Genomic DNA, 19,348 nt, shown 5'->3' with positions numbered 1-19,348 from the left:
TCCAAATAAACCAGCTCTCTGCGTTGTGTGCAGAGATCAGGATATGTGTATGCGGAGCGGATGGTGGTTCCCCTTGAACACTGCAAAAAGAAAAACTAGGCTCCCGCTTCTTGATTATATAATGTCAAAATGTAAACAAAAAAAGATGTTTGAGTTGTGTAATCCCTCTGTTGTCTTCAACTGAGATTAATGCAGAGTTGTGAGTTTCCAGTTTCCACTTGGCTCAGTGTTGGGTTGATGCAGCCGAGTAATGAATAATGTTTCTAAGAAGAAAATCATCCCTTGGGTATTTGAATTCTGTCATCACATCTGACCTACATGATGATAACTAATCTTTATCACACACATACACACTACTCTGGACCAGGAAATGCAGATTGAGGTTTTCTCATCAGGACATTTACAATAAATTATAATCTTGACAATCCACTCATCCACACTCCCGAAATATGGATCATCTTTACACCAGAGTCTGGTTTGGGAAAAAACAGCACAAAACAATTAATGTTCTCATACTCATGATTTACAGTGTGTCAGACAAGACACCAGTGAGACAGGACGTCTTGGCAATGTGCTTTGAAAGGTCAGCAGTGCTTAAGGAGTTTTCAAATTAATATGATACTGCTGACTGGTATTTGTGAACGGTCTTACCTCAGCCACGAAGACAAAAAACTGTTTAAAGAGGGTGTACAGTTTTAAAAGATCATGGCAACATACCATACATGCACAGACTACCACTACAGATCTAGAAGAGGAACTCTTATGGTTTCGTATATTCTTCCATAAAGTTGGGGGACTCACTAGGGAGGGACATACTAAAAATGGTCAAAATGGAAGACAACATAGGCCAAGATATCCTGACTTTTAGTTCCTAATATGGGTCAAGCTCCAAAACCACTTGGTCCTTGATGTTATCATTGCAAAACGATAACATCTTTCATTGGACCCTACTTCCTAAATGCCCTTTCATACCCCACAGGGTTTCCTGACACTGGCTTCCTGTTAAAAGTCAGTGATGATGATGATGAGGATATAATTTTGACATTATCTGGGTTGTTTTCTCAGACTTGACAAAGCTCATCCAGAGCCACACACAACATTATAGAACTGTTTTAACAGGCTGAGTTGTTATGACTAGTAAACTTCATGTGTAAAATCCGTGGAGTGCCCTTTTAAAATCAGAGCGGACCCATAACACTGTAAGGCTCCGCAAAGCTGTAATTTGTGGATGGTCTGCTGCTCTCATTGTCAATGCACAAAAAAACAAAAACAAAACTTGCATAAGGAGTCAAATAATCTTTAATATGGTGTAATCTTTTGCACTTATTTCCTTCATGTGGATGGCTTTATGTTTGGATAATCGATCTGTAACAGTGGCTGTCGCCAACTCAAAAACCATCGGGATCTGATTACATTGTTGTGTAATCGCTGAGGAGAATGGCTTCGTGTCAGTTCTACATGATGCACCTGAAGGAGAAAACACTTCCCTCATAAATTCTGAGGCAGACTGCAGACGTTAGGACAGATCTAAATATCATTCACAAGATTTAAAATCTCCATTTAGAGAATCTCTGGATTGTGCCATTACAATCCCAGATGTTCTGCTAAGTGATTAATTGTCTGATATCCCACAATTTACAAACTGTATATCACAAATAATGACTTGTCTGACAGATGGGTGAGTTTCTCTGACGAGGAAGAATGAGGTCAAAATGTGACCCCATGAAGTTACTCTAGATCAGACAGATGAGCTTGATCTTCTAGCTTTTCTTTTCCTCTCTCTAAGAAACAAAATTTTACGGCAAACATCTCACAAGAGCTACCCTCTCTAGCATCTCTGTGGGACACTGAAGAAAGAAAGCAGATGCATGATGGGCCAGACTTCCTGTTAAACATGTATTTTGACTGAGTGCAGAGCCCAAACTGGCAGACTCCTTGTGGGAAGACAATCTGTCTGAGGGTTTAGTTGCTGGCCTCCCTTCTGAGTGGCTGTGTTCTTGTAAATATCTGAGATGTTTCAGACAGAAATCAGGCTCATGATGGAATAAGATGTGAACTATTTGGGTCACAACACAGCTAGCCCTCTGGAAGGTCAGTAAGGAGATACGTCAGTGATGAACCCTGTTTTTAGAGCAGATGAGCCTTGCTTCCCTGTTCCAGCCTGCTTCCTCTCTTTCCCACTTTATCCTCTCCAAGACCTGATGTGAAGTGTGTTAATGCTGTATTTACTGATGTCATTGTCATGTTGTGGAGATCTAAATGAAGGTAATATGAATTTTTTTTTTGTAGTTTGTTTTAACAAGGGATGTAAACCCTGTGTGATGCAGGCTTTTGTTCCAGCCAAACTACAAAAGCTGATATCATTTTATTATCCCATGTACAATTAGTGAAATTAAAGTCTACAAAATGAATTGCAATGGTGCTCCGCTTGGACACTGTTATCAGTGCTGACATACAGAAAACAGAACTTTTAAAATAATATGTAATGTGGTGTAATATGTCGCACTTATTTCCTACATCTGGATGGGTTTATGGTTGGATAATTGATCTGTAACGGTGGTTGCAACCAACGCAAAAAACATCAGAATGTAACTGCATCGATGTGTTTGGTTGGAATGAAAACCAGGATATGGAGCCTTTTTTGACCTTTAACATCCCTGGTTGGGTCATGAACAGTGATCAAAAAGCGAGTAGACTGTGTTATCTGCAAGAGTTATTGTCCTACAGTGTTTTTAAAGGGGTTCTCCTGCAATTTTTTGAGTTGCCCTTCTATAAAATTGGGTGGCTCACATGAGACAGATTTTTAAAAGAATGGCCAAAATCGAAGCAGCAGAAGCCGAAATATCCTGATTTTAAGCTGAGTTTGTGTGTGTCAAGCTCCAAAACCACTGGATCCTACATTTCCCATAATTCATCTCATACAGGTATACAATACACAGGTATACAATACAGGTAGCATATTTTATAACACATACCACAAGAGGGCATTATGCAAATGTTTTCACAGGCTTTACCTGTAGTACTCCTTATGAGGAGTAACTGAACTTCATGTGTAAAATCTGCAGACTGCCCTTTTAATATTTTTATAAGTGATGCTAAAAAATAACACTGGTAGGATTAATAGTGAATAAACACTGTAACAAAAATCGATTAAAGTCATAAAAAATAGGCTCTAACTTAATATTTAATCGCCTAAAATGTATTCAATTTATGACAGAAAAGTTTATTGAATAATTACGGAGTCTAAAATGATCCACATCTGGTGTTGTTAAGTTTATTCTAATGTCTGTGTCTGTGTCTATGTAATAACGCGATTGAGAAATGATCTGCCTGCCTGCCGCTGACTCGTTTTACAAGCCGGTGATTTACGTTATTTGTAGTTTTCCTGCTAACAACAGGCTGCTTGTCAGCGCGCGCACGCTGCGCGCCGTTTGCCTGCCTACTTCAGGGAAGCTGGCGAGTGCGGGGGAGTGAGGAAAGACAGTAATTTTTTCCTCTGCTCCTGAGGGGTCCCCTTCTCTATATAAGGCTCTCTGAGAAGCTCAGAAAGTCTCACAGTTCCTAGTTGCTTCAGGAACACCGCCAACAAGCAGCAGCAGCAGCAGCAGCGAGCCCCGCGGCAGCCTGGTCCTCTCACAAGGGAATAAAATATAAACTGCTCCGTGTTCCGAAATATTCAAGCAACTGGAGACAAGCAAGGTAAAGATGAGCAAGATGACACATTGCACAAGTTATATTGCATGCAGCTACGCCTTGGTATATCAGAGGGTTTAGAAAAGCTAAAACAGCATTTTTATGCAACAAGATATAAATATGGCATAAGCCTATCACTCCGCAAAAAATAAGACTATAAGATGTGTAGCTGGTCAGGCTGGCTTTGTGGATGTTACACTTTTAGACAGAAATAACTAAGGGTGGAAGGAGCTTTATTTACAAGGATTTTTTATTTTTCATATGCACTGATTTATTCAATGTAACACCATGAAATTATGAGAGAAAGAATCCACATATGGGTTTCAAACTGTGCCACTATAACTGTAAAACAGGCTGACACTATACTTTTCAGCCATCTCAGTGGGAGATCAGTACCTACTGAGCAAAGGAGGGAAATATTTCAACATTTAATCCCAGATTTTGAGATATCATAATGCGCATAAAGTCATAGATGTCAGGCAAGTGTTTATGAAAATGCTTTTAAATAAGAGAATCTATATTGTGATATAGTTGTGTTTACATGCAACGTGGTGTTGAGGTGAAGTGGAGGTCAGTCCATCTTCAGATCACCATCAGTGGCAGAGGTAGTTCCCTGGTCTATAGCAGCATGTGGATATGTTTGTGTGTCCGTGTCCTCTGCTCGGTCTGTCACTCTGGTATAAAATTCAGGAGAGCCATGAGAAGGGCCCAGACAGTGAAGCCGGTAGAGGTTCAGTGTGAAAAAGGGGCACAAGGAGAGGAGCAGGGTGTGGTGCTTCAGCTGGCTCACGGTGTCCAGAGCTGGCACAGCATGTTGACACAGAACCGGTGCCAGACCTCAAGCCGCCTTTTCAGCTAGAGGGAGAGAGGTGAAGGGATTCAAGGAGAAGAGCAACCAGTGGGCTAGCTAGAACTTGGTTTATTTTTTTTCTTTCCTCTGTGATCACACTGCCTGACTCCTCCTCTCTTTACAAAGGTTTATGACTTTGTAATATTTGGTCTAGCTCAAATCTTGGAAGTCTTGTTCTCTTCCAAGGGGAGGTCAGTTGCAGGAACAGTTAGAGAATATTGCCCCCGGATGTGTCAGGAATACACTGTTATTCTCAAAGAGGCTTCAACAGGGTGAGCACTTGTCAACCTGAACTGAACTCAGGTTTACCTCCTCAGTGTCACACCCTGCTGCTCAGTTTGCTTAGAACATAATGAGAGAGAGTCAGCAGATGATGAAGAAGGGTTAGTATTTCTACGGTGCTACAGCGAAGTCAGTGTTATATTTACTAACTAAGCTTAAGGTATCATTATATTCCATGTTAAAAGTGCTATATTATCATTGGGTAGCAAGGCTCTTTAAAGACCTTTGACTAAAATGATGTTAACCTGATAGTGAGGGGTGTATAAACTGAGCATTTGCTAGATCTTGCAAAAAAGTTTTTGGTTCATGTTATTTTTATATTTATGGAAAAATAATCACAACTGATCTCATTTGTGTTCAAAATAAGATGGTGGCAAATTAAATGTTGCACACTCATACATTGGGGCAGGTCAGTGTCACAGTGTAGTCTCACAATATGTTACATAGGATAATGATGATATCATGATGTTGGCAATTCAGTAATGCACAATAAATTGCATATGTAGATAAAGAGGAAAACATACCTCTTAAATTTGGAAAATAACTTTTCAAAAAGATGGCTTTGATCATACAATAGAAACTGAACCACCACTTTACACCAGTAAAATCTAGTATAATCCAATACAACAACTCTGCCAGTTTATAATGATCTAATTGGATTGTATTATATTTATTGTTATGTGTTTCTTACATGAGGAGGACAGAATATTTTAAACACATGAATAGTTAATACTTCACTGTAAACACAAACGAAACACCCAAAGCTTCCCACAGAGATGACTCACTGCAGGGCAGTTGTATTAGATTGCATCAGCCTCTATTAGTGCAGGCTTCTTAATAATCTGGTGACTGTTTTCATGCAATGACCATAAACTTACTAAAGGTTACGCTGACAGAAAGCAGAACTCTTGAGAGTAAAAAGCCCAAAGTTGAGTGTGGACTCTATGTCTCAGTTTACTATGCCAGTCAGTATCACAAGAGACCTGTTCCCAGAATCAGTTATAACATTACACAACACCAAGGAATGTATAAGGAACTATAGTCATATTTCTATATTAGTTATCAATCCCAGCTGATGAGGAGAGAAGCAAGTGACAGCCACTGATACTTTGCACTTTGTCACACTTGTAAAACTTTGCAAAATGCATGTTTCTATATGTGTTTGTGCATTAAATTGACAATTTTGTTTGAGGAAGTGGCTCCTGCATAAGCCAAGTAATCTGTACTCTTGTATTTTGTAACCAGTACTCAGTACTTAGTGCCTTGTTGACTCACACAGCGAAGAAAGACTCATTAAATGTTTCCTCCCTGCAGGTTGTGTCTGGGACACAGAAGAGCTGCATTCGCACAAAAAAACGCTGTCTACTGTAGTCTGAAAGTCTAACCCAGACATCTGGGTGTCAGAATGACCTGTGCTGTCATGGCCTGGCTCCCTGTCCTGTCCCTCTCCCTCCTGCTGTTGTGCGTCAGGGACTCAGCTTCCCTCTTCCTGCCTGATTCCAAGGAACTCAGGCAGCTGTTGAGCCGCTACGAGGAGGAAATGGACCAGAACAGCACCAGCAACACAGCTGGCAGTAGGACCCGACGAGCCATCCGCTGGTCAGACCGCGAGGAGATTGTCCAGCTGCACAACAAGCTGAGGGGCAGTGTTTACCCCACTGCCTCCAACATGGAGTCCATGGTGAGACATGCCCCATTAACCAAATTACCTTCATATCTAACTATCATTCTCAATCAACAAAGATAGTTAACAACTTTAATTTTTGGCTTTATCTCACAGAGACGTTAATTTTAATGTGTCAGCAACACTGAGCTCTGAAATGAGGCTGGTGATTAGGGTTTAAAGCACTTTAAAAAAGTGGCGTTGCTTTAATAAAAACAACCTTTTCTCTCTGCTGGAAACATGCAGTCATGATGGTGAACTATTACCAGCCTGCTGTGCTGCTCTTTTACAAGGATAATAATGCTGACTCTGTCCTACCTGCAAACAGCTCAGCGCTGGAGAAGACAGCAGCAGAGCAAGGGAGGGCTGGGTCAACAGAGGACAGAGAGAATCAGGATAGAGAGGGAAAAATTATGAGACTACGTGGCACATCAATGGGTAAAGTAGATGAGGAATTATTGTTGAGACGCACAGAAGGTTATTGAAAACCACAAGGTCCATAAAGTTGAGAGACGCAGTGGTGGCCTGTGTCTCTGGAGTGCGGTTATAGCCGGGTAGGAAAGTGTCTGAAGATTTACTCTGCCCAGTGCTCTCTCGAATTCCAGCAAACAGGCAGTGTGTGTGTTTGTGTTAGTGTATGGGTGTTTGGGGTTACAGTGGTGTCTGTGTGTGCATGTGCTAGCGACCACCAAAAGGCTGGAAATTTACTGAGGAGATGTGCTTTGAGGGGCTACGCTGTATGCAGTCCTCCCTCCCTTCATAGCGCCCCCTCCATGGTGGGAGTCAGGTGTCCTCTCCGCTTTCCACCCTCCTCTGCACTGCTGTAAAGAAACCCACTCAGGAAATGTGGATAATTCAGCTGTGATTGCTGGAGATTTGTAGTGGACTGGGGCCAGGCGCCAGCTGCTCCACTCAAATGTCACTGTCTAAGGTTAATGTTGTACTTGTATCCAGCTCAGTTTCAGCTCACTGGGAAGGAAGGAAGTGCAGGAGGCCTTGAACAGGTTGTGGTTAGATATCTACTGAGTCAGAGCAGGATGTGGATTACACTGCTTTACATTGTAGCGGATGCAGCAGGTGAATGTCGCAGGTAGATTCCCTGTGAGTGACTGTTGTTTTTACTGAATGTGTCCAGATATGGGATGATGAGTTGGAGCGGTCTGCTACTCATTGGTCCGAGGAGTGTCAATGGGATCATGGACCTCAGGACCTGCTCATGTCTATCGGACAGAACCTGGCTGTTCACTGGGGCAGGTGAGATGCACTAACACACGAAGAAAAATCTTTAACTGTGTTTATTTGGATGAGTATTATTATTACAAACAGGTGAAAATTGGGCAAAAATCAGTAATTCAAGTCTGATTTTAGAAACACCATTAATAATCTTAAGTATCATTTGAAATTTTTTTTAGTCCTAATACAGCATCTAAGTTTCAGTACCAGTACTTAAGTACTTTTTTGCTACCTTACTTTGAGGAATATAAACATGTTCATCTACAAAACATTTTTTTAATTTAAGAAGAAGCCTGAGGAAGTTCTCAAATGTGAAACAGGTGTACAAAACTCGGTGACAGATTTTTTTCATCAGAGTATTGACGCTTGATACCCAGGCCAAAGCAGCACAGACGATTAGTTAAGTCATATTCTGTCACATTACCAGCAGCTCATTTGAACTTTCTATGTACTTCTATTTTTTTATGACGGTAAGTATTTCCTGAGCTGTCTATTTTGCAAGAGAAAGTCATTTATCGTAAAATACTGTGATGAAGAAATGCAACGACTGTTGGATGCTGCAAGACCCAAAATCTAGGTCAAAATCAGTTCAAACAGATTTGCTTCTTAAAAAAAAAATCATGGCATTTTTCAAAATCAATGATCCATAAACATGTGTGAGGTGAAGGCATATATAGCACTAGTCAGTGCTATCGTATTAAGTTTGATGTTTTGAAGTGTGTGTGTGTGCGTAGACATCAGACACAGCAGGCCTCTGTGTACACTACAACAGCGTATGGCTATCGCAGCAGGTGCCCTTCCAGGAATCTGCTCTCATTCTCACAACCCCTTCCCTCCCTCCCCACTCCCTTCTTTTCTTCCTGTGCCAGCAAACCCAGTGTGGAGTCCTATTTTTCCACTCCTCCTCCACTCTCCATTTATAAGCTCAGCACTTTTCAATACCGTAAAAAGAGATGTTTATAATAAGGCCTAGGACTGATTTGTTAGGCTGTGGAGCCATGTTTAGGTTTGCTCTGATTTTTCCTTTTTTTTTAACCTGATTTGATTTCCCCTGTTATGGAGGGGAACAGACTGCTGTTTTGTGTGCCAGGTCAAATTCAGACTCATCGTTTGAGGCCTGCAGCAAGGGGAGGAGCAGTGAGGTTCATGCAGTGTTTCTTAAGTCTGGCCAAAGCACCTGGCAGCTCCCTCAGATATTTCCCTTTTGCCCCTGGTACCTGGATGGCCTGTGACTGAGCCTACTGTTTGTCTCTCTCTCTCTCTCTCTCTCTCTCTCTCTCTCTCTCTCTCTCTCTCTCTCTCTCTCTCTCTCTCTCTCTCTCTCTCTGTGTGTGTACATGGGGCCCTACAGATACCGCTCCCCTGCCTTCCATGTCCAGGCCTGGTACGATGAGGTGAAAGACTACACCTATCCCTACCCCCATGAGTGCAATCCCTGGTGTCCAGAACGCTGCTCCGGACCCATGTGCACCCATTACACCCAGGTGAGACCAATCAAAAAAAGAGGGCAGGGGAAGATATGTTAAAGGAATTCAGGAGAAACTTTTTAGACAAAATTAAAGTTAAAGTGAGTTGTAGGCTTACTCTTAACTTCAGTTATTATGTATATAATATCAGTTATTGCAAGATTCTTCTAGAGGAAAAGTTTTGCACCCAGTTTGGCAGGTCTGATTTCAGACTTTTGACTTCCTTTTGAATTATATGCTGTTGTCTCTCTGCTATATTTATGATAGTGTTTGTGCCAGTGTTGGCCATGTGCCTTCTTTTACCTTTTATACAAAACATATGTAACATAACAGGTGTTTCTGGACATGTATAAGAAAACAACGTGGTATGCGCCTTCTCCTCCTGTATGATATTTCACAGTATTTATGGGCAAAGTTGTTGAGAGACAGGGGGGTTAAATGACAGGCACGTATATAGTAACTTGTAGGCAGTGAAAATAGGGATGTCACCAGAGGTAAATAATGAAACAGTGCAGAGTGAGGGACAGAGATGAGAATTTAGGAACGGGTATGAAAATGAATAAATCAGTCTAAAGGAAATAGAAGTGGAGCTGGCCTCTTCTTCCACTAGACTTTACTTTGTAGCTGCTGGGATGAGTTTACAGAAACATCCAGAATCCTCCCTCTGCCCTCACCCTGAAACCCGATCACTGCCATCTGGTAGTCATTTCCAGACACCAGACATCCCTCGCTGCTTGACCTGGATTCTTTTGAAGATGCTGCAGAGAGGGGACAGTGCCAAATCTGAGCATCATCACCTTGTCTCAGTCTCTTTATTTGCTGGAGGTGCTGATGTATCTGCAGCCTGAGCAGTCATACCCCATAACTACCTCTGCGGAGACCCTCTGGAGCTTGAGATTACACTGAGCTAAACTACTAGCACTTAGCACACATCAGTCTGCGTGCTGACTCACTGCTTCCAGTGGCCTCGAACTGTACCAAGAAAAAGATGAACATTCCTGAGGAGGGAGAGCGCACATGTTTGAGAGTTGGGAGGAAAGTGAGGAGGAGTCTTGGAACACGCTGTGTTGAATTCGCCGTCAAATGGCACATCATTCATCTGTAACACCACTGCAGCAGCTTTCCGTTTAATAAGGCGTTTTATTTTACCTTGGACAGCTTCGGGTCTATGCTAACTTCTGTTTGTTCTGAGTAAGATATTAAAACAACTGCCATTTTTTCCACTCCTAACTAGATGATGAATTTGATCATGATTGTGTCACAGAGGGTAAAATGTGTTCACACATGATGAGCATCTGACTGGGGCAGAATAAAATAACAGATGAGGCACTGCTGAAAGTCCCAGTGGCCCCATTAATTGTGACTGCCGATCTAGTTGCTTCCTCTGGAGTGACCGATTGACCCAGCTGAGCTGTTAGAGAAGTGACACAGGAAATCCAGGCTGTAAGCTGCATAGTTTAATGCGCTATATGTTTCTTTTCATTCATACCACTGGCCATTCTTTTATTTCCCTCTTTACAGCTGGTCTGGGCAACCACTAACCGTGTTGGCTGTGCTGTGCACGTGTGTCCAAGGATGAACGTGTGGGGAGAAATATGGGAGAATGCCGTTTACCTTGTGTGCAACTATTCCCCAAAGTAAGATCAATATTCTCTCATGTTCCACTTTTCATCAACACCTTTTCTCACTGGACTCTTCTTTAAATTTCCATTCTTAAGGTACTGACAAATGCTACAGTTTGTGTTCCTAATAGCTGTAGAGTTGATTTTGCCTGTTTGAATAGTTGTCCGGGGCGTTTGTGTGACATATTGGGGCCATTAAAATTCCTCCAGAAGTCAGAATAGAAAAATAATAATGAACACTGGGAAAGAAAAATAAGAGCTGAGCAGACGTTTGTTTTCCAGACAGCCCACAGGATGTAATTGCCTGACAGACAACGAGGAGGGTTTTTATTAGTTTGCGGGACTAATGACTGTTAGGAGTGTTGACCGCAGGCAAAGAGGGCTGAAGTAATTTCAAGGCCATGAGCCCAGAGATGCTTAACTGATGATTAATTTCCACCTAAGTCAAGCTGTCCACTGTGCGTTTCTGCAGGGGCAACTGGATCGGTGAGGCCCCATACCAGCATGGCCGCCCTTGTTCCCAGTGCCCTCCCAGCTATGGAGGAGGATGCAGGAACAACCTGTGTTACAAAGGTGAGAAAAGCCATGTGATTTTCATTCAAAGATGTTCAAATTAAACATATTACCAGCCTGAACTCTGTCTGTTTATCCATCTATAGACTCCCAGCGCTCAGAGACAGAGGACATGAATGAGGTGGAGAAGCCTCAGGTTCCACTCCCACCTCGCACCACTGCCAAACCTGCCTTCAAACCCAAGTCCTTTGCTCCGAAGAAACCAGTGTCCAGGCCCGCCTCTCCTAAGCCCACCATTCCCAGAACTCCTTCTTCAAAGACTCCCAGTAACACCTACCTGGGTAGCTACAGGAACTATTAAAAATGACCCCATGCTTTCATATTGTTATGCATTTCTTCACTGATTCTTTTTTCTTTCTGTCTTGCAGCTCAGAACATTAAGTGTGAGACTAGACTGCGAGATAAGTGCAGAGGAGCAACCTGCAACAGGTCAGATTATTTTAATGTGTTTCAAAGTAAAGTTATTTTTGGATGTACACATTATGAATCTATTCAGTCTCATTTACCTGACACTTTCGTCAGTTTCATAAACTCCTTTTCTGACTCTGCAGATTTAATTGTCCTGCCAATTGCCTGAATAAAAAAGGGAAAGTTTGGGGGACCGTCTTCTACGATGTGGTGAGTCTGTTAGCATGAAACAAACATACATCATGTACCATTTTATAATGTAAATGTAGACTTATATGTACCTATTTTTCATTGTTTAAGCAATCGAGTATTTGCCGTGCTGCTATCCATTTTGGCGTGATTGACAACAACGGAGGACTGGTTGACGTCACAAGACAGGACAAGTTTCCGTTCTTTGTCAGAGCCATAAAGAATGGCATCGAGTCTTCCAGGTAGATATCTCTGCTCAGCCTCATTGTTGCCCAAACAGGTTGAAATCACATTAACTGATGCAACACTTGTGAAACAGATTTGCTTCTGTGATACACAGTTTATGCAATAATGAGAACCAGTGTCTTCCTGATTTCTAAACACTATGATGTCTTTTACAGTAAATATAAATCTGGCAATGCATTTGTGGTGGCCAAAGTGGAAGGTAAGGCTCACAATTGTGTTTACATTCACTCAGTAAGCAAACACATATTAGGTATATTAATTGTTTTTTCTTTTCTCTCTGTGTCAGAAATGTCTGTTGACTGCTACACCACAGTGGCTGAAATCTGCCCATTCAAGAAGCCTTTCTCACACTGCCCAAGGTGCACTCTCACATCTTTTCTTTAAATAATGCAATAATTAGCCAGTTTGCTTTATATGACTGCTCCATTAAATAGTACTGAAAACTTGTACTTATCTATAAATTTAAATATCCATGACCAAATAATCAACAATCAAAGTAAAAAAAACATTTGTAGGTATTATTTATTAAGAATTTTACAGTCAAAAACTCAGTTAATCTACTTTATTATAAAGTACGTACTTCATTCTAGTGAGATAAGCACAGAGAAATAAAGAAATACAAAAATCTCTCATGTGAAATAACCAAAATTGTTGTAGAATGTAGTGTGTTCATTAAGAAACTGATTGAGAAAATAAGTTTTCAATGCCTTTAACACACTTACATGTTGTAAAACCATTGAAATCTAGACACACATCTGCAAAAGAAGCTTTGAAATAATGATGAATATTAATATTACCCTTTCCTGTTGCTGCAAATTCATACAAATGTTCAATATGTTCCTCAGAGTCTCCTGTCCAGCCAACTGCAAAAATCAGCCTTCCTCTTGGTCACCAGTGATCGGGAACAGCATCTATACAGATGTGAGTAATACAGCATTACAAACACATTGATCAAGAATCACACAGGAGCAGCGGCCATCCTGTTCTGTCCTATTTAAATAGAAGGGTCTTCATCTTCTGGAGAGCGACATCTGGATCTGGATGGTTAAGTTAGAGTGACTTTTTCAGGCTTTGTGGTACATGGTAGCTATGGAAAGCCATTCACAGTGGGAATATGGCTCATGGAGAATGAGAGTAATGGTGAGGCAAGCCTGAGGTTGCCAAGAATGTGTTACCCTGCATGAGGCCCGATCATTTACAGGCTCACTCAAGTGTTATCTTAGACTAAGTGCCTGTGTCTTAGAGGGAGGAGAGAAAGAAAGACATGGTTTTAGAAGACTAGTTTGTACATCATAAACTCTGACGTCATCTGAGACATGTTCAAAGTGCATTAGTCATTGTAAAGTATCCTCCAGACTAAACTTACCAGATGTACACTGTGCAAGTCTTCCCGTCACTCCTCTGGCTCATTTTGGTGTTTCCAACTGGCACATAAGGTCCATGAGAAGGTTAATGGGGTTTCACCTCGGACGATATTGACGATTGATGACGTCCAGCTGGCCACAGATCACAGTTCCCCAGAGATTCTGAATTATCATTGCTTACGTATCAACCGACGCAGAATCAGGAAGTCATGTGGCTCGAAGCAAATGTGCCAAGGAATGTTTTGCAATTTCAGGCACCCAAATGAATTTCTAAAGCTTTGTCGTAGTTGTTGATGTCGTAGATGTTGGTTAAATATGAGACATGAACCGTCTGGTAAAATTTGTTGGAGGGGAGTATGGACAGTATGATCTGTGTTTGGACTAGAAATGAATGATTCTGTTCCAGACTGTTGATAAGAGCTTATGGTCTGTTGTGTTAGAGCCAGACTTCTGGCTCAGACTGTGGAACAACTGTGTGAGTGTACCAGTGTGTATGTGTGTCTGGGTGCAATACATTTTGAACTGTATTTCATAGTGGAAGAATTACAAAGATATTAATTCAGCTCTCTTCCTCTTCACAGCACTCTAGTATTTGTAAAGCAGCTATCCATGCAGGGGTGATCAAAGCAGACGGGGGCTTAGTGGACGTTCTACCACTGGACAAGAGAAAGAAGTATGTTGGCGTCCTGAAAAATGGCATCCAGTCTGAAAGGTACTACTCATCTTTTTTTGAGGCCAATTATTTTTACTGTAATTCTGTTTCCCAGATGACGACTGTTGCACACTAACAGAAAGTACTAAGAGGGCACCATGTCAAATAGTTGTAGCTTACCATAGTGACATTAGAGATAGCCTGAGTTCCAGAAATCTATATTTTTAGATTTGGCTCCTAGCAGTCTCGCTGTAGCATATTTAAGAGAAGCTGAGTCCAAAAATGAGAACAACCATTTATATTTGGACATGGTGTGGATGGCTTCTATCCACAAGCAACTGTTTGGCAGCTGTGAAACCGCAAAGTCTCCCCTAGTTGCAATGTCAGCTATCAGTAAGAAGTGAGGGAATATGTTTGCTAGTAACATATCTTAGTAAAAAACTAACAGCCCCCCCCTAGTCTGCCATGATGGGGCATTCCCTTCACATTATATAAACCTATAAACCTGTAATCTGATAAAGTCTCATACGAGTTAGGTGTGTTGGATGTTCAAAGTTATAAAGTATAATTCAGTGGTTTAGATCCAGGATAAAAAGAGAATATTTTTCCACACCACCAACCACTTGAGGTTTGCAAGAAATGGCGCGAAGGCCCTGCAGTCTCACAGGAGACTCCACTTATTCTGTCAATTCAGAATAATTCTATGATTCACATGAGGATAACAAACTCAGTGCACTAAAAAGATGAAGATGAAAGGTGCTCCACGCCAACAGGTGCAACAAAGCTAATGAGAAAGCAAGGGAGATGTCTATCAACTAGTGTCTGTACATGTCCATGCAGTGACGAGGTCTAATCAGGCAAAATAATTGAGAACGCCTGTGTTGGTGGACAGTTGTTGTGAAGGGGCTTTAAAGAGAAATAATAAATAAATAATTATGCGACTGAAGCTTTGTCCGAAATCACTCCCTGAATCACTCATTCACTGCTCCCTCCATAATAGGAACTCAATAGTGAGCAGTAAATTGTGATTTCAGACACTCACTAATCTTTGTCGTTTTGCGAAATCACTTCCAGCTGTACAGTTGCACAATGCTAATTTTCGCATTTATAAAATGCAGCACACTGTATCGTGGGATTGTTAGCAGAGAGTAGTGTACATGCCATTGTGGAACTTTTTCTAGTGGATAAATTTACACACTAAGAATTCTAATTATAATTGGTAGATAAAGTATAATATTTATCTTCAAAACTATGCTCAGTTCAAGCTTTAATATTTGACCAGTGGGAGTGTGGTAAAGAAAACCTTCACATACAACTGAAATAGAAAATATGAAGCTTGTAGTAAAATTGGACAAGTAAATTTGACAAGAGGATCTAAAATATGTTTGAGAAAGGTGCTTTTGTTCACCATACCCTACCTTGATTTATGTCTCCTGTAATACTGTATGTAGGCTAGTGGGTTTCTTGCATGCACACCATGTTTCTCACATCACTCTCATGTCTGTGGCCGGCTCCAGTGGACTAAGCTTAGGCAAGGAAGCCCTTGTGGCCAGTTCTGCTGGCATGTGGGGTTGTAAGAGTAATGGTGTGGTTTGGTGTGTGGACGGGCCACACATGGGATCTCTGCTTACTTTACCCAGGCATTTCAATTGAGTGTGCAAAGTGCTGAATGGCCAAAATAATCGCACTAGTCTGACTTCTATGAAATCTAATGCTGAATTGCGAAGGCCCCCACTCAGGGCATTGGGATAGGAGGTCAGTAAATGGCTGAGAGAGAGTCCGAGCCATGTGCCAACATCATGGCAGGGTGGGCAGTTTGGACTGGAGTCTGTTGCCGGGGAAGTAATCACAGCCTATCCAATTACTCAAGGATGGAAATGCTGTTGGCCACTTAAGTCAGGGCTTTCCTATATGGACAATTATCTGTGAGCTGATACCAATCGCATAGGCCTATCATGATTATTGATCATGGCAGAGCATCAAGGTCTCTCCACTAATGAACTAATTACAAAGTCATCAAGTTTAACACATGTGGTAGCTGGAAATGTCAGAGTCAGTAATACAGCAACAATGAGTCATACTGCTAACATGCCAACATGGTGGATGTTTTTTTCTTAAGATGTTGTGAACACCATGATTTCGTACTTTTTGATGGATTTGGCTGCTGGCAGGACTTGGGAAAGATTGAATATCAGACTTCCAAGAATGATGAAAACAAACATTTTGTCCAAAAAGATGTGTTTATTTGGGTCAGTCCAACAATTTTACACATCACAAGAAGTACTACTCAGCCTGCTGTGGCTTTGAAGGGAGCTTTGTCATGTCTGATGTGATCAGGGTTACCTCAGCTCAGGCTTTACTGTTTTTTTTTTAACAGAAAGCCTGCATTACAAACAAGAGGTTTGCAGTTTGAAAGTAGGCATTTAATGGGGCAGGAAGGGTCTAATGAAAGACACTATTGGTTAATATTGCATGAAGAAAAATTGTAGGATTCAGTGTTTTTGAGGCTTAAACCTAAAAGTCAACAAAAATCAACCTGTGCTGCTTCAGTTTTGATCAGTCTCTCACAAGTACCCCGACTTTGTGAAAGTAACATACTAAATCACTGCAGCAGCCCTCCAATACCCCCAAATGTAACATATTCTTATTATTGTCTGTTGTCTTTTTGCAGCCAGAGCAACACAGAGGGAGGCTCTTTCCGTGTCTTTGTTGTGAGGGAGTGAGTCGTCAGCTCAGAAGTCCAAACACCAACAGAGTCACCTCAGTTGCTCTTGAAGAGCAGGAAGTGCCCACAGGTTGGATACCATGGCTATTCATCTGTCTCAGTGCCTTCAGTGGGAGCAAAACGTCCCGACATATTGATAGACACTTTCCCCTCTAGTTAATAAACAGTAGCCACCCAGTAAAAGTCATCGTTCAATATTTTGATGGACCTTTATGTTTTCTCAGCTTTTAACTCCAGATATAGATATTTCTTAAACATACTTAATCTGTGAAAACAAAATGTTTTTATATATTTTATGATGCATTGAACAGCTGGTGCTGGATCTCTGTTTTGACATTTGCTAAGTTTTGAGTTAGACATGTTTTCCAGAAAGTATTATGTTTACATCGATGTTCTTATTACAACGTTTAAATTGGTTTTCATACACAGGAATGTTTACTGATCACACTGTATTTAATCAATGTGTACAGAATATATGATATTTTTTTTGTTTTAAAAATGGAGTACAATATACATTTTTTTATGTTCTATTCTATTTGTATTTTGTTTAATTGCCTTCTTCTGCTCACCTGGATAATCTTTACATTTCTACTCCTGAAGATTTAGACTGTGAAACCAAAAGTCTAAATTGTATTTATGAGTTTAATGGAGGGATGATTGTGTTTCAGTGAGTAGGGATGTTTTGTTGGCTGGGTAGACCAGAACTCGTCAGGCAGATACTTATAGAGGGGAAACAGTGTGGTAGATGGAAGTGTGTACAGGCAGCAGGCACTGCTGTGGGGAAATAATGTTTCCCTTAATAAGGCTGGTGTCACTGCAGTTCCAGACATGTGGAGGTGATTTATAGAAGGTGTTACATTGCTCTGTTCGCTGTGGAGTCTGCGATAGTTGGTGCAGATGGGCATCAAGAATGGTGGCGATATTGTGGATGTATTCAATGACAATCACAGTCAGCAGATATGTTGAAAATAATAAGCAGTCATACGTCATTTCTGTATTTATTGTTGCTTACTGCTTTCCTCATTTCCTTTTTTTTGTCGCTGTATGATATATAAAAAGCGCTCAAATTGTTGCCCCCCTCCCTCCCACACCTAAGACAGATGAATGTGTCACATGTTTCAGGTACAGAGAGAGTTTTTTTTTGTGTAGAGATTATTTTGAGGTGTTTGTGAATGTGCTTAAGATTCTCATCATCAAACTGAAATTTATGCACTTTTGGAACAATTTACACTTTGCAGTGCATACAAGAGGCAGACACCTGTAATGTCCATTACTATACTGGATTGAGGCACTGTTGCCATTGGTACAGCCCTGATTTTAATGTTTGTTTGTTTTTTTTAATTTATCTTTACACTTTTTTGTAGTGGCACTCAAATTGACAGAAAAAAGCATTTTAGCATAGTTAACATCCCTCACTGAAACTAATATTAAGTCCCGTTTTTGTTGCAAAACTGGATCGGCGAGTTCTGAAAGTCCGAAATTACACCAGATACATTGGTACCATATAGCCTTGTTGCTCTAACTGTTGGTTTCCTTTAGGATACAAACCACGCTAACGGATTGTTTTCAGAATAAAGACACACATACATGGCCTAGAAAAAATGAATCAGTAACTTTAAAATCTCTTCTTTCAAACATATTTTAACTTTATCTCTTTATTCTACCTCAGTGCTATCGCTACGCTAGGCATTTAGGTCTTTTCTATATGGGTTTTTTAAAATGGGAAATGATAAAGGTTTTGTAAAGTTATGGGAACTGTAAATACTATTATTTTTGTTCATGAATCATCCTTTATGCAGCAAGATTATAATTAAAATGTGTGAATTTGTTTTGTCTTGGTTGTATCGTTTTTATACAGGTGTAGGATGGGTTCTATATTTTTTGCACAACTTGAAAATAAAGTATGACTTACAAATACTTCAACACATGTTTCTGTTTCATTAAAGATGTGTCAAGTGAGTACATGATGTTATGGTTGTTTTTAACAATGTTTGATGGTTCAGTTATGATCCAGTCATTTCACAGGGGGCAGTGCCAGGTAACGCTCAGCACAGCTTAACCAGACAAGTCAGCTAACTGAATTTGTGACCTCATGGTCCATTAAAACTCAAAAGTCCTTTTTTGATTCACATTCAAAGCAACAACACAAAGCTAAAACAACATTGAGCTGAGTGAGTGAGTTTTTTCCCAAATAAGTACGTGAATTTAGGGTAGTGAGTGGCAAAAGATGAGAAAACTATGTAACTTTATTAAATGTACTTTGAGCAGATCATGATCCTAAAATCTGTGTATAAAGCATTATGAATGAAATTCAGACCCAGGCCACCCAGGATTTATCCGTCATCTTTGGAAGAATATCACTGACCATGTTCATAACTTGGC

General features: G+C 40.8%; 1 protein-coding gene across 1 annotated transcript; it reads left to right on the top strand.

Moving 5' to 3' along the window:
* The first annotated feature begins 3,421 nt into the window (after positions 1-3,421).
* crispld2 (cysteine-rich secretory protein LCCL domain containing 2) lies at positions 3,422-18,889 on the top strand. The gene is made up of 15 exons (XM_067589421.1): positions 3,422-3,699; positions 6,140-6,506; positions 7,624-7,742; positions 9,073-9,205; positions 10,709-10,824; positions 11,282-11,382; positions 11,469-11,663; positions 11,751-11,811; positions 11,934-12,000; positions 12,091-12,221; positions 12,381-12,424; positions 12,512-12,584; positions 13,071-13,146; positions 14,171-14,301; positions 16,913-18,889. The coding sequence occupies exons 2-15, from the start codon at positions 6,231-6,233 to the stop codon at positions 16,962-16,964; spliced, it is 1,575 nt and encodes a 524-aa protein (XP_067445522.1). The 5' UTR covers positions 3,422-3,699; positions 6,140-6,230; the 3' UTR covers positions 16,965-18,889.
* Positions 18,890-19,348: the final 459 nt, after the last annotated feature.

This window comes from Thunnus thynnus, chromosome 1 (genome assembly GCF_963924715.1).
Source record: "Thunnus thynnus chromosome 1, fThuThy2.1, whole genome shotgun sequence".
Classification (NCBI taxonomy): domain Eukaryota; kingdom Metazoa; phylum Chordata; class Actinopteri; order Scombriformes; family Scombridae; genus Thunnus; species Thunnus thynnus.
The sequence above is the reverse complement of the archived record's forward strand: the minus strand, read 5'-3'. Positions and strand labels throughout refer to the sequence as shown.

Coding starts and splice junctions, on each gene's coding strand:
- crispld2 (XM_067589421.1), top strand. CDS start 6,231: ATGACCTGTGCTGTCATGGCCTGGCTCCCTGTCCTGTCCCTCTCCCTC. Junction 6,507..7,623: donor CCTCCAACATGGAGTCCATG/GTGAGACATGCC, acceptor GAATGTGTCCAG/ATATGGGATGATGAGTTGGA. Junction 10,825..11,281: donor GTGTGCAACTATTCCCCAAA/GTAAGATCAATA, acceptor GCGTTTCTGCAG/GGGCAACTGGATCGGTGAGG.